Source organism: Erpetoichthys calabaricus, chromosome 18, assembly GCF_900747795.2.
Source record: "Erpetoichthys calabaricus chromosome 18, fErpCal1.3, whole genome shotgun sequence".
NCBI lineage: Eukaryota > Metazoa > Chordata > Cladistia > Polypteriformes > Polypteridae > Erpetoichthys > Erpetoichthys calabaricus.
This window is the reverse complement of record NC_041411.2, coordinates 10,600,872-10,617,263: the sequence shown is the minus strand read 5'-3', so window position 1 is coordinate 10,617,263 and position 16,392 is coordinate 10,600,872. Positions and strand designations below refer to the sequence as shown.

General features: G+C 37.0%; 1 protein-coding gene across 2 annotated transcripts in view; it reads right to left on the bottom strand.

The window, feature by feature from the left end:
- The window catches only part of sfswap (splicing factor SWAP), an 87,705-nt gene extending 75,972 nt beyond the window's left edge, over positions 1 to 11,733 (bottom strand). Inside the window, exons 1-6 of one of the 2 annotated variants that reach the window (XM_028824979.2) lie at positions 11,375 to 11,733; positions 8,541 to 8,704; positions 6,653 to 6,784; positions 4,185 to 4,258; positions 3,128 to 3,353; positions 2,223 to 2,332 (exon numbers count right to left, since the gene is read on the bottom strand). In XM_028824979.2, the coding sequence (XP_028680812.1) occupies positions 2,223 to 2,332; positions 3,128 to 3,353; positions 4,185 to 4,258; positions 6,653 to 6,784; positions 8,541 to 8,704; positions 11,375 to 11,574 (906 nt within the window). In that variant the 5' untranslated portion in view covers positions 11,575 to 11,733. Of the gene's footprint in view, positions 1 to 2,222; positions 2,333 to 3,127; positions 3,354 to 4,184; positions 4,259 to 6,652; positions 6,785 to 8,540; positions 8,705 to 9,131; positions 9,795 to 11,374 lie in introns of those variants that run through there. The other variant, XM_028824980.2, reaches the window with a different exon arrangement.
- Between the last annotated feature and the right edge of the window lie 4,659 nt (positions 11,734 to 16,392).

Below are 16,392 nucleotides of genomic sequence, written 5' to 3'. Positions count from 1 at the left end.
TAAGATAGCAACTAAAGAGGTCAGAAGAGTTTCAACGTAGTAAGCATAGTGGAATTCAGGTAGCAGGAGCAGACAGTCAATTCAAATGTTTATCGTCTGCATACAAACAGATTTCAAACAATTCAATTTAAAATATTAAGATAAACTTTTACTAGCTGCAAACAGTTACTAACTTTATAAAAAAGGAGGTCATAATTGTTCTAGACTCCCTTGAATCTTGACTTGCATAAATTCTTTCTGCTTTGGAGCCTTCGCCATCACATTATAACATAACATTTTCTTTTTAAAATTTTATTTGGAACCAAAACACTACAACAGAGCATAACACAATCAGGTATTTAAGAATAGCATTTACTTTGAAAACAATCCAGAAAGAACTAAACACTCAATGCCCATCAGACAAGGATAGCAATTGCAAACAGACAGCAAAAATAAACAGTAAAATAAAAAAAAAATTGTTAAGAATAGGCCCTGCATGTTTACTTTAGGATTATGATAATTAGATCTTGCCCAGTTCTGAAATAGTTTTAATAGATTTAATTTATTCCTATTTCAGATAATATAGAGCAACACTTTCCCTCGAAGTTATACTATGATTTTGTTACAGATGACAACACAGCGTTACTGTTTATTAAAAGCATTCGGCAACCTTTTCAAAAGTGAGAAAGACAAAGTGAAACTAGATGCTGAAAGAAAAGCTTAAGTGTCTGCACATTACAAATAAACATTACTCACCTTCAGGCACATAAACACCACCTAGACAGCATGGTAACAATTCGTAAAATGTTTGTATATATATTTGATGTACACAATTTGTCATTAAAGTAAAAAGTAAAAAAAAGAATCAATTGTGTATTAAATAAGTTGCCTCACTCTTCTGGGCAGCCCCAGGTGTGTTTATTTCTCAAATATACAGGGAGTAACTCAAGTAAAATGTAATAACAAAGTCTTTTAAGGAAAACTGGTGAACAAAACATGCAAAGATGATAGTGATAGCCTTCTTAGCATCCACACCTGCCTTATATAAACGTTTCAACCAAAGAAAAAGACATAATCTTCTTCTTCATAGACTTCTTATAGCAATGTTATGTCAGTTGCAAGGGTAAGGTGAATCCCACTATTTATGAAGACAAAAAAAGCTCATTTACCATACAGCTGTGCCTATATGTTGCACTTCAAAAGACTGGGGGTTTGCCAATGTGTTCTTCAGCAGCTATCTACAGATTAGTATTAGATGTCAACAAGAAGCAAGATATAGATACCCACAATAACCCAGTAGTCAAACATCAATAGACTTTCTTTCTTTCTTCCACAATGTCAAACTGGACCATAGATAAAAAAAAATCATGGCTATACCCAGGTCACTTTAACGTAATACCTCTAAAAAGGTGACTTGAGACTGCCAGTCAGCAGTATTTCGTGATTATCAGAGGTGACTGTGTGCAGAGGGTACAGACCTATAAATACCTGGGAGTGCAGCTGGATGATAAATTGGACTGGATTACCAATACTGATGTTTTGTGCAAGAGAGGACACAGCCGGCTATACTTCCTTAGAAGGCTGGCGTCCTTCAACATCTGCAATAAGATGCTACAGATGTTCTATCAGACGGTTGTGGCGAGCGCCCTCTTCTATGCGGTGGTGTGCTGGGGTGGCAGCATAAAGAAGAGGGACACCTCACGCCAGGACAAACTGGTGAGGAAGGCAGGCTCTATTGTAGGCACGGAGCTGGACAGTTTGACATCTGTGGTGGAGAGACGGGCGCTGAGCAGGTTCCTGTGGAGAATCCACTGCATCCACTGAACAGTATCATCTCCAGACAGAGGAGCAGCTTCAGCAACAGACTGCTGTCACTGTCCTGCTCCACTGACAGACTGAGGAGATCGTTCCTCCCCTTGGGGATTAATAAAGTATCTATCTATCTATCCTTTATGGCAAACATTATGGCAGGAGTAGCTAGGCTCCAAGAGGCTAAGAGTATGTGTGGGTATCCAGTACAACCCAGGGATTTAACTTAAATAATGTGTGAATATTGTGTTTGTGAGGTGTTGGTTGGAGACAGACACATAAAGCATTTCTATCTGTTCACATAAAAAGCAACCAAGAGGAAACATAATATATATGTGCATTTCAGAAGTTTAAATGTAAAATTATTTATACACATTCCTCACTATTTAATATGAACAGTTCCACAGAAAATAAAAAAAGAAAATCAATTTTACCTTCATTAGTTCCTCTAGCCTGTCACACTTTTTAGAAGCAAACAGACTGGGGTGTAAATAGTCTCCATTACCATCATCGTCATCATCATCAGAGTCATCATCCTCACATTCTAAAAACGAAACAGTTCAGAAATATTACTCAGAAAAACCTGACTTACGTACTTACTATAGCTTCCATTTTTGCCAAGTCTCTTTCTGATGGTCAAGTACTGAATAATGAACTTGGTGAGGGAGAGTGAGAACAACTGTAAGAGACTTAAAGGAAAACTGTACTTCTTGCCTTGGAAGACATTTTTTTATAAACAAATCACTATTTAGACAAAACATCTCAATATTGATATTTACAGCACCCAAAACTTGGCCACTAGTGGTACCTCATCTGTCCCGTCATCCGTCTATAGTCTGAATCTGTTAAAATTGACAGAATTTGTACTTTTCAGGTAACATGGATCACTTGGCATGATCCAGTCTCTTAATAGGGTACCATGCCACCAAAATGTGATTATTTAATAGATATACACTCACATAAAGGAAGAACATTAGTAGGATCTATTTATCTGAGGTCCAACCCAAATAAAGCATAGTATTATAACAGTTAATGGAAGTTATTTTCGTTCACAGGGTTAAGTTCACATTCTTTTAAGTACTTCAAAACTGAATGCTTTCATAACACTGCACATCTAACAGAAAAAATAGAAAAATCACCAAATTCCAATGTTAATTTTACTCCCATATACACTACTAGAACCAACAAAATGATCTGAGCAAATTAACTGTGAAAAAAATGAGATCACAAAAATTTGCACCTCTGATTATTCTATTAGCTGTAACACACCTTTTTTTTTTTTTTTTTTATTAAGAGCTGCGACCCTTTAAGCAAACCTGAATCAAGCACTAAGACTTACTTGTCTTCTCCTCAGCTTTGGCTTCACCAGCAGTGACATACTTTCCCTCCTTCATTGCCTTCAAAATGTGCTTGTAATATGGATTTAAGTAATGATCAAAACGCAAAAAATCAAACTGAGAGTTACGGGCCTGTTTCGCTTTTAGCATAATTTCAAACTGAGTTCCTTGCTTACAGACAAAACTGGCTGTACGTTCAATGATTGCATGCATTTTCGTTGTAGCAGGCTGTGCGAAAGGAAAAAAGAAAAACAAGCACTTGGTGAGTCAATGTCATAATTAGGACTTCTATAAAGCAGAATTCTCCAGTATATAAAACAATACATAACATTGCATTTTACAGTACCAACAAAATCACCATTTTAAAGGGGGGGATCCATAATAAAGAAAACAACCCATCGTCACTAATACACAAAATCACACATTATTATGCTAAAAAACAACTTTAAAAAGACAGGTAAAATAATTGCATAAATAACCACACTAGAAAAATACATTTCAGACCAGCATTTTGGTCTTTGTCTTTAAGAATATATGAAAAAGCTGGGTTTCGATAACAGACTCGGGAGACAACAAAAGAAATGAAAAGAAAAAGGATAATTATAGAACTATTGCATTTCTTTAATAACCCAATTTAGTATGAAAAATACTACTGCGCTAGAAGTGGTAATGGAATTAAAGGGTCTAATCTCTGCCTGATTTTTTTTTTTTTTTTTTAACTACGACAACAAAACAAATGACAAAGCTCCTTTCAAAGCCTACAATAAAATTGATTGAGCACAGCTTTTCTATCATTTATAAAATAAAGGCAGTCTTGTCTACACAGTTAATAAGGGTATGAAAACAGAAAAAAAATGGCCTTGAACATTTTATTGTTCATCAAATGTGTGAATAAAAAATGTAAAATGGAAACAAAGTAGTCTATTATGACTCTCTTCATCTATTTAGTACTCGAATAAAATGTTTATTCATGAACAAAGACCATTAAAGCAAAAGCTAAAAATGCAGGGCAGTAGTTATTGCTCGTTTATTCACACTGAAGCGCCACAAAATATTTACCAGTTCCACATCAGGAGGAACGCACAACCCTGCTGGAGCAATGAAAGGTTCCTCACTGTCTTCCTGATCTGCCACTAAACAGAACAAAAACAGACACATAATTAAAATAATATTTGCAATATTTGTAATAAAATATAATAGCAAACATGTCACCGAAAATGAGAAATAAAGTTGCAGCATTTACCTAAATAATGAAATATATTTGTTTATTCTTCATAATCTTATTATATAACAAAATATTTTTTTTATTAAGTACACTAAGGAGAAGAAAAAAAAAGATCCATTTTTTTACATTTTTAACAAATTACTTTAACCTTTGTTAACTCAGATCTTCATTTAAGTCCTAATCTGTCTATTCTAATAAAAAAATCCTGGGATGAGACGAGACTTTTTAACCTGCAACGAGACATGACTTTTTCAGAGAGATACTTTCACGTCAAACGAGACAATACTTTGTACCAAGAGATTTAACCACACCCGGGGCCAGAAATAAAAGACGAAGAGTAGATGACAAAGTATAACATCGTAAAGAATTCAAAAACGTTGGTGCGATACACATGCAGAGCAGGTTAGAGATAATGGAAGTACTAAAATTAAAAAATTTCACAAAAAATGATAGTAAAGATCGCATTAGCGCAAATAAATGGAAATTATTACTCTGTGAAATAACGAAACAGTGAAAAAGAGATTGAATATATTGTTTGGATTTAAACTAAGTCGGAGACTTGTAGACCGTCTAATTTGTGTTGCCATCAAGGAAAAGTAGTGCTTCTTCCCAATGAAGAGGCATATCCGCGAAAATTAAAAGATTTGTTGTTTGGTGAAAGTGAAATCCACATACGTGAGCGGAAGAAATGCCAAGTGACTGGCACATCGTGCAGGTGGGGATGGGTTGATGAGCAAAGCGAGCGGGGAGTGAAGCCCCCTAGTAATTAATAAAAACATTTATCAAATACCACACACAAATATCCACATTCTAACATATACTGCTCCAGTATTCACTTTATATTGGAAAAAGCATGTGAACCTGTAGGAAAATCAAGTCTTTCATAGGCCCATTTTGAATCTGATAATCTAATCAACAAAAATCAAGTGGAAGTCAGGGGAAGCTTTCAAATAAAAACAGGAAAAAAAACAAACAAAAAAAATATATATGTTTTTTTTTCTTATAGGCAGGCTCTTCATGACCTCAAGAACGCTTACAGGATTCATTTGAGTCAATTACTCCAATTAAAAACAGCAAATATATTATTTTCCATAAAAATACACTGGCTTCTGTAGCCATCCTTCCAGTTTATTTTACATAGAATAATATATAGGGAAATAAGTTATAAATATAAAAAAATAGCTCACATAGAAGAACAAAAATCTTCAAATACTTAAGAACATGCTCAATGGAATATCATGGAACAAGCTCATGTTAGGCAAACATGCAATACCAATGATTTGAACAAGTTCTGTAAAAAAATAAAAAGGATGATCCAGATTACCTTTACATGCAACAGATTTACAAAACCTCTGGTTCAAAGTATCCCAGTAATTAAATCGTAATATGGGTTGAGTATCCCTAATTCGAAATTCCAACATCTGAAACTTTTAAAGCAGCAACATGACAACACAAGTGGAAAATTCCACATCAGGGCTATCTTTTATAATACTTTACATGGATGGATTAAAGTGTATGCAAAAAAGTGGAAGTGAATAACATACGCGCAGATTGAAACCAGACTTATTCTTTCAGGGTGGGATGGTGAAGGAGGGGAGTCCCTCATGAAGCTTAGAGCGCCACGAAGTAACTAGAAGCATCAAGATTTGACAATGCAAGGGATGAGAGTGAGGGGTTACCCTGTGAAGCACTGAGCACCACTAAGCAATAAACTACAGTTGACAACCTTTAAGATTTGTCCGCAGTCAAGCAACACGGTAACACCTGTATTCAAAAACGCATGCAAACATTTTAAATGGCAAACATAACTGACTAACTTTAAAAAAAAAAAAAAGTCAAAATAACCAAAACATTTTCTGGAAACCAAAACATTTTCTGGAAAACTTGTCAATCTTCACAATGATATGGACTACAACCACTGGTGCTTATATTTCTTTTTCAGTGCCATGCTGGGCCCAGTGTCTTTTCTGTGCCTTCTATTTCTGTCTGGTGAACCAACACACTAACAATATTTTCAACACACCATTGAACTGATTTAAAATATTTTTCATCTGTCGACAATGTCATAATGCATCTCTTACAATTCCAGATTATCAGTGAAACATAAGCAATTAATTGAAACACAATTTAGATGCCAAACACGCTGTTTAAAACAGTAGCCTTTATTCCAGGTATTATTTGCAGGTTATATCACTTAAGAGCATTAAAATATCAGGTTGGTAGTAAAAAATTATTTGCTAATAAATATTTCCAAACAAAATATATATAAAAAAAAGTAAATAGAAAAAGAAAATTAAGTTACCCGTCTCTTTTGACGTCTCTTCCTCCTCCGTAGGCTGTGAGGGATCATAATAATCAGCACTGTACTGAAACCCCACTGCATTATAAGAACCCTCATCAGCCAACGCTTCACTTAGACGTTTATATTCTTCCTCTTGAAAGTAAAAAGGAACAGAACAATTAGAGAAGATCCATTTTAAATAGTTAACACCAAAATCATTTGACAACTTACTAATTTTTAATAAGATGTATTATTCTTTGAATTTTTGCTTGAGAAATTCTTTACTTTAACAGTTAAGCGATAAATATATTAATGCAAGTACTCCAAAACTGAGCCAAAAATACTCTGCCAGGGTAAAGTACAACCACTAAACAGTACAACACTGCAGATCTGTCAAACCAGTAATTAAAAACACACTGTGAGAACTAAGCAGTCTATAAGCAGTATTCAAACAAGAGAGAAAAGTCACCAGTCTTCGTTATCATTTAAAATGAAGGGGAAACAGTTGGTAATAAATTATCTTACTTATGAATCTGAGCCAATCAGCACTGCTTGGTTCACTATTGTTTTATAGTGCTGAGAGAGCCATTTTCCATACATCTAAATATTCCCTCTGACCAAATAAATTGTTTTGTTGCTAAGTCTATATAACTTTTTTCTTAATCAAGTAAAGGTTTTTAACAAACCTTAACGTCCACTCCACAAGTTGATTTCCGATTCCAGGCGCAGCTTATTTTTCAGTTTGAAAGGCAAATGCAGAATGCAGCCATGCCCCATTTTTTGCATCCCATTAGTTCAAATACATAAATAAAATAATGTCTGATCTATTCATAAATAACTATTTTAAAGAACACAAGTTCACTTTCCTAAGGGATTAATTAATTAAAGGGCTATGTTTCAGTGAATAATTTAGTAAGACGAGCAGTATTTCATTTATATAATATGCAAATATTAAAAACTGACTAACCTTACATACGTATACGTTTTTTTTTTTTTTGAGCAAAAATAAATTTTAACAAGTCTGGTAATATATTTCTGCTTTATTAGTTCACTATATATGCAAGCATTTTTCCAGAATAAAGTTAATTTAGGCAAAACAAAATAATAATGTGGCCTTTGGACAATGCAATAAACTACTGAACAAGCAAAATGTAAAATATCTGCCCTCTGGGGCATTTTTAAGACTGCATCTCTGAATACAAGAATCCAAATATAAGCATAAAGCGGTCAAATTATTTAATATTTTGGAAGACAACATGTTAAATTTATCTCTAAGTCAAGATGTTGGGGTTGTTCATAAAATACTGCATCTTTATTATCACAAAAAAAAAAAGTTTTCCCTCAGTACTTTATATACTATGACACCTATGGACTGATACTTGATTTTGATTTACAGAAACAAATGACATGTTCTGTAAATTAACACAAATAAAGAAAAGCTAAATAAAACTGACAAACACAGTTCATTCTTTTACAAGACGCACGTGAAAACCGCTCAAGTGTAATTGCTTACCAGTCTCTTTGCCTAACTGTATGCTTTGTATGTATTTATGCATTTATATTTTTTAAACCTCCCAAGTGACTGACTAAAGAAGTATCAAGCTCTGGAACACTTAAAACAGTTAGGATGAGATGTAAACAGAATGATGTGGCTCGGCTCCATTTGGTCTCTAAAGCCCCACAAAGGGCTGTATTTAAAGTAAAAAAAAAAAAAAAAAAAAAAAATATTCTGACGTTGACTGACTTTGCAAGGACTCCTTTTCCATTTCCAAAGGCTACTGTTAAACAGATCACAAACAAGTGAGTATATCAGCAAATGATGGGACAAAAATATTGAGACAGTTTATAGTTATATTATTAGGCACATTAATTTGCAGTCTGAAAGTAAAGTTGCCTCAATGCGTAGTACCTTGCCTTGCTTCTTCTTCAAGCAAGTCCGTATGCAAGGCTAAATACCTCTCCTCATCACAGAGCGCTTCGATTCTCGCCTCTTCCTCCGACAGCTTGTAGTCACGATTCCAGGAATCAGCATCATATTCTGACAGGTCATGCAAATGACCACGTCCATCATACCTGGTGGACGAGCGTGAGGATTAACTAAAGGAAGCAGACTGCTTTCATACACGACATACTTACCATTAAGTGCATCCATAAAACAATTGGAGAATAAGAATCTAACATTAAACAGTAACATTACAGACATTCAGAATTTGTAAACTGGGTAGCAAATACAATGCATCACAGTGAATTTCAAGGAAACACCTTTCTGAAGATGATTTTACAAAACTTAGATGAGGTTTACAAATATTTGTTTAAACACACCACTCACTCAAAAAAAAAAAAAAAAACCTTAAATCTACAACAACTTACAAGGTCCTAAAACAAAGTACTCATTTCTTACCCTACGTGGATTTTTTAAACAGAGGAAGTATAAATCTTTCCTTCACAAAGTAAAAAATGTACATCCACAGTTTCCACACAAACCCGAGCACATAAATACCTATCCGAAAGAACCATATGGGCGAAATTTTCCTGTGTTCTCTCTGCTATTCCACCTCAGTCCAGGGCTCTTCACCATAAGAAATGTGCAGGAACTGATGAGGCAAATCGGGGTTAAGGCTCGACCCCTAGCCATTTTGCTGGGGAAATAAGTCTGGATTATGTAATAGAGAGACACACACATACACATTGGAAACAGTTACAGGGACATGCAGATTAAGGAGGTTCAGCGCGTTAAAGACTAGGGACACAAGGCAGTTTGCACCTTCTTAACCCTCCTATTTCCTCTAACACCATCGACTTCAATGGGGTCAAATCTGACCCAACATTTTTAAACACTGTATTTATTTTAGATACTTTTCACTGTTACCCCTGAGATACTTAAGGCCAACAAAACTCTTTACAGTTATTTTCCTTTAATATGTATATTTCTCATATTTATTTCAAAAGAAACACTGATACTCGATACAAAACTAGTAATTATGATAAATGGCTTGAATGATTTATAACATGAGCTATTTTTACTCAAACTGACACGTGTCCCTAATGATTTAGGGTTTGCAATCCACACAAACATTTAACTATGTTCTGGACAAAGAAAGTAATAACAGTGCATCTCTTACTATATTTACTATCTTCTGACATAGGAATAATGTCAGAGGAATCAAGTTTTATTTTTTTCATTTTAACATATTCACAGCTGAAAAGGCAAAAAAATAAAATAAATTCACATACTGTAATCATCAAATTATTTTTTACTCTGAGGTTTTTGCCAAAAAAATGGGGCAAATTATTTATTCTACAAATTTGGATATTGAACATTATGGAAATATTTAGGTAAACCTTTTGTATATTAATCAGTTAAAAGAGGACAGTAGAACTATAAAAACTAAAATAAAAATGTCAATAAATAACATATGCATGGGGTCTGATTTCACCCCATTTCAGACAGAGAACGATTAGCTAAAACACAGGCTCTAAAGATGTTAAAATACCTAGGATACCACTATTTTATGAAAGAGAAATTATGGTAACAGTATGACAATGAATGATAAAGGTCAGATGTTAAAACCTGCTCCTTTAACTTTAAAAGCTATAATATCAAATTGTCTTTGGTTAAAATATTGTTGTGCTTCCTCAACCACCAAAAGCTTTACGTTCATAACTAGGTGAGGCACCATACTGCTCAAAAATATATCAAATATATACCAACAGGGGATTATTTAAATTGTGATTTCAGGACAATGAACCTCCTTAATTTACAGACTGAATTTAATTATGCTCTTGAATTTGCTCTGATCACACTTTTAACAACAGACAGCTTGTTCACCCCTAGCAATAACATTTCTTGCGAGAGATGAATGATTTTAACAGCACAAGAAACCCACATATAGGAGTACTTAAAAGGGCCCTCCAAGTGTTCCTATTTGGGGGTGACTTGTGTAGAAGCTGTACCGCATTTCATTTGGGGAGATGGTTGGAAAGAAGCGCAAAAAATGCTTCAGTTTGGACAAGCACTATAATAAAGAACCATGTTGGCCGTTCATCGGTTACACTGAAGAATGGTGCTGCTGATGTAGGAAGTGTGACAGAGCAAATGCACTTGATAAGATGCAGGGTCACTTTGTCATATTTGTAAAATGAGAAAACGGTTAAGCCTTAGATGTCATGTATGAGAAGTCCCTGGGATAAAATACATGTAACAAAAGGCTGACCAGGACGGACACTCATACACAGACGCTTAAAATGATAAATCCATACAGAATTATGCATGGGAAATGTATATTGTTACAAGTAACTTGGTTAACGCTGGGAAGAATTTAACTCTCCCAGCAATATCCCAGTATGCATTTTTTTCTGAGTATATAAGGAACTATATAAAGTTTTTGTTTTCCTGAGTATATAAGGAACTATATAAACGTTTATCAAAATCTGCTGGCTGTCTTGGCACGTATGCAGTGTAACAGCACTGCTGTCACAGGTCAGAACGGAACAATTCTTTTACAAAGACAGGACTCTGCATCTTCAAGTTAAATACATCGTCAATGTAATAAAACAGAGATAAAGAGCATCTCCTCTCTTCAGCTTTGTTAAAACACAAGGCCAGACACGTTATGTTTCTGTTGGCCTGCTAATGAGCTACTTTTTTCAATTTAAGGAAAAAAAAATACAACATCCATTTGGTCCTTGTGGAAAACAATGAATGCGTTAGATAGTTTCCCCTTGTGAGTTTGTTAAACCGACCTATCAATCATGATGTTCTTGTCCCCCATCCATGGGATAAGGTGCCTGCCCTGCTCGTGGTACGCGGCCCTCTCGTCGTCCCGGAACAGCTTGCAGGCATAGCCGAACACCAGCAGCTCGGCGTATTTGCCCCCGCTGCCGCTCTCCTCTGGGTTCGGGACAGCTTTGCTATCCTTCTTACTCACACCGCGGCGATACATCGTCTCCGGGGATAGCAGCAGCAGCAGCAATAGGAAACGACTTGAGACGACTTTCTAAAATATGGAGATTTATTTTATCAAAGAAAAATGTGAACACAACGAGATAAACATTGACACACGCCCGCTACGGGATCGCTGCCGTCATGGCGGAATACGCAAGCAAACTTGAATAGTGCTCACTACAGCAGCAGATTCGTTCGTTCTTATATCCCACGTTCGTGAAGGATAGTCTTAAAAACTTTAGATTTCTGTTTTAAATAACTAGTGATATTTTTTAAAATATTCTTTATCTGTGCTACATACAAAATTGGCTTGAACATAAAATATAATTGTGCACGTCTGCGCTGAAAGTGCGTTTGCGAATCACACACTCTGTGTGCTTATTGAAATGCGGGCGGCCTGGTCAGGCAGTTCAGACTGACAAAGAGCGAATAGAGGAGACTTGCAGTCTTTACGGGAACTGAATATTCACAGTTCTAGGAGACAAAAAAATAATTTTGCAGAGACTATACGTATCGTTTTGATGATGTTAGTTTTTAATAAATGTTTCCTGTAATGTTTATTTTATTCACTAATAATTTTTACGCAACCTATGTTTAGATCTTTAGTTTTTGTGTGTTTACATTTATTTGACCAACGCCTTGATCCAAAACGACTTACAACATCCATCCATTTTCCAACCCGCTGAATCCAAACACAGGGTCACGGGGGTCTGCTGGAGCCAATCCCAGCCAACACAGGGCACAAGGCAGGAACCAATCCCAGGCAGGGTGCCAACCCACCGCAGGACTTACAACATTTGACCTGCAATCAGCTACAGTTGTTTTTTTTCACTTGGTGCACAGGCGGGTCAAGTGACTTGCTCGGGGTCACTAAGTATTAGTAGTGGGATTTGAACCCCCAACCTCTGGGTTTGAAGCCCAAAGTCTGAACCACTGTGCACTGTTCATGACATATCATTGTAGACCTCATACATTAATTTATTATCTTTTCTTTTTGGAAAAGTGTTAATAAACACTCGTAAGATTTTGATTTATGCTATCCCCCAACCCAAGATCCCATTTGATTATCTGTAGAAATTTTCAAAGAGTGTGAGACATTAATACAATTCTTCAATTTGCCATATCTTTTTTGTTGCATTAGGTATTTAATCAAATGCATAATGTGCTCCCTATTATAATAATAATATTTACATAGCACATTTCATATGGTGAATTCAGCTTAATGCATTTTACACTAAAAATTAAAAAAACAAATTGCGTTAAGAACTTTTCTGTACAGTATATCTATATATATAATTTACTAAGCAGCCGCAAGCGCAAGCAAGACACCCATGAAGCATGCAGGACGGAGCCACGCCCACCAACTCTAAGACCGTTGGATACAACGACAACTCGCAGAGCCACGCCCACCAACTCAGACGCAGCAACTCACAAAACACGGTGTCATTGGATACGACGACAACTCACAGAGCCACGGCCACGAACTTGGATGCAACAACTCACAAAACACGGCGTCATTCGCGTTCGACTCTGCTACACTCCACATGCACCTCTGAGCCACGTTGACTTTCCATTATTCTTTTCGGTTATGACGCACGACCGCGTCCACCATCGCAAACTGTTTTACACACCATGGTCTTAGAGTTGGTGGGCGGGTCTCCGTGAGTTGCTCTTGCAAGCGGGCACATGACCAGGCGGTGTGTATGCTTCGAGAACGAGGGTGGACACGGCAGGACCTTCTAAGAAGAGGCGTGTTTGTCGCTGATGTGAATCGCTGTATGCAGCGTGTAAAACAGTTTATTTGTCGCGGATGTGAATCGCTGTATGCAGCGTGTAAAACAGTTTATTTGTCGCGGATGTGAATCGCTGTATGCAGCGTGTAAAACAGTTTGCGAGGGGTATCCCATGGTCTTAGATTTGGTGGGCGGGTCTCTGTCAGTTGCTCTTGCGAGCGGGCACATGACCAGGCAGTGTGTATGCTTCGAGTGCGAGGGTGGACGCAACAGGACCATCTAAGAAAAATCATGTTTGTCGCGGATGTGAATCGCTGTATGCAGCCTGTAAAACAGTTTGTTTGTCGCGGATGTGAATCGCTGAATGAGCATGTGACGGCGGTCCTCCAATTGTCAGTCACGGACAGTTGTATGTTGCCCTCTCCAGAGTTCCATCTTTTCATTCACCTACAGTCGTATCCTCAAACCCACCCCATTTGGACAACTGTGTCTTTCAGGAAGTGTTCACTCATCAATACATAATTATGCGGCGTACTCAGACGCAACAACTCACCAATCACCGCGTTAGTCGGGTTCGTCTCTGCTACGGTCCACATGCACCTCAGAGCCACGTTGACTTTTCATTATTCCTTTCGGTTACGATGCATGACCGCGTCCTCCATCGCAAACTGTTTTACACACTGCATACAGCAATTGAATTCCGCAACAAACATGCTTCTGCTTAGGTGGTCCTGCAGGAACACGGAAAACATTTGTCTACAAAATCTATATACAGTGGAACCTCGGTTCACGAACATCTCGGTACACATACAAATCAGTTTACGAGCAAAAAGTTCACCAAACTTTTGCCTCGGTTCACGACCACACACTCGGTATAAGAACAAGCCAGTTTCCCTTTCGGTTTGTACATGTTTAGTCTCTCCCTGTGCATTTCCTGTGCAGCGAGCAAGAGAGAGAGAGCGCGACACACACACACACAGGCAGCGCGAAAGAGAGACAGACGCATACACACAGGCAGCGCAAGAGAGACGCGCACACACACAGGCAGCGCAAGAGAGAGAGAGCTGGATGCATAGCATAGGTAGGAAGGCAGTTAAAGAATGCACTGGGCTTGATTTTGTTTTCACTTCTGTTTACAGCGATCGGTTCGTAGCGTGCATTGTTGCAATGTTACTTTTCTTGGTGGTTTATTAAATTAACACTGAGCAATTTCAACTATCAAATTATTCAGCAGACGTGTATCAAGAACACAAATGGGACTCTTTTAAGCAATGGCAATACACCTGTATAGCACCTCACTGTGATTGTGACTACCAAATCAGAAGTTTTCTTTCGTTTTAGTCATTCTTGTGTGTTTTCAGACCATGGTATGTGTATATAGATTTATTTTTTTGACATTCTGGTGTGTGTTAAGACCATTATTGAGCTTCAGTAAAAAGCCATATTTCACCTGGAGACAACGTTCTATCTATCTATCTATCTATCTATCTATCTATCTATCTATCTATCTATCTATCTATCTATCTATCTATCTATCTATTGTCACTAAAGTAATCACCAGAGATCAAAAATGTTTGGGGCAGCCGCCCGTATAATATGTCCTGGCTGCAAATGGGTAATTTTGCTGAGATATTCACAGATTTTGAGTCCAAAACAGAACTGATTTGATGGTGAAAATACGGCAGCTTTAAAGGCCAGTGCAGGAAGTGAAGACATCAGCCCCAGGAACCGAAATGACGTCATCAGGACCAGAAGTGATGTCATCAATAGTGCCGGGTCTGGAAGTGACGTCGTCATCAGCACCGGTACGAGAACTGACGTCATCAATGGCACCAGTACAGGAAAGTGATGTCAGTGATGCCACTGGGACCTACTGGGATTTCCCGTGGATTGTCTGCAGGGAATTGAGTGAGAAAGTCAGTGCAGCTCGCCACCCCCTGGTCTGGTGTGGTAGTACTATTATTCAGGCTCTTTAGCTGCCTTCCAATCATACGTGTGTGACACTATCTATCTATCATATGCTGTCTTTCATTATCTATCTATCTATCTATCTATCTATCTATCTATCTATCTATCTATCTATCTATCTATCTATCTATCTATCTATCTATCTACCTGATACCTGTTTTTATCACAATATGTTAAATGTAATTAAAAATACAGCCAAAACATTACTAGTGCTTATAATGGCTATTACTACTTGAAATGACTGATTTTTAATATATTATTCACATATGGCTGCAAAGCCACATTTTCAGCAACAGATCTTTCAGAGTCCTAATCGTAATCTCCCTTAGCTCATCCTTAATTAGTCATGTATAAATGCTAATGGGTTATTAGAGAAACCTTTGTAATTGCATTAGCACCCTCTGAAACCTATTATTCTGTTTTGGGTTGCAAGGAACTGGCAACTCTAAAGTTCTGGTTTCAAAAATGGCCAAAATGAACCAGCTTTCTCAATAAACATGTCAGTCTGCTGTTGTTTTGCAAAATGAAGGGTATTCCATGCGACAGATTGTCAACAAACTGACGGTTTAATACAAATGTCTATCACAGTCTTCAGAGAAAAGGGAGAAGTTGATATTAGCAGGAAAGAAAAAGAAGGGGAGGGTCCAGATACAGAACTGTATAACACAATATGGACATTAGAGCATGTAGCTTGAGAAACAAGTGCCTTACAGGTCCTCAGTGTCATCTGCAACAGTGAAAAGATGACTTCAGAATGCTGACCATTGTATTCTTTTCCAGGCATCTTCTGTCCAGTGTCTTTTGCACATTTTAAGCTTTTCTTTTTATTTGACATTTTCAGATATGGCCTTCCTTTGAAACTCTGCCACTAAGGCCAGAAAAAGTCAAGACCATGAAAAAAATTTTGAATGATAATATATTTATATATATATATATGTGTGTGTGTGTATAAATATAAACAAAAACCTGATATTAGTAAGAATCTACTGAAATAATAACATGACAGCACTACAACCATAAGGGGGCGCCATTGAGCCCCAAACTGCAGACACAGTGTCACCCAACACAACTCCATGTTCTTCCATCCATCATCCAACCCGCTATATCCTAACTAC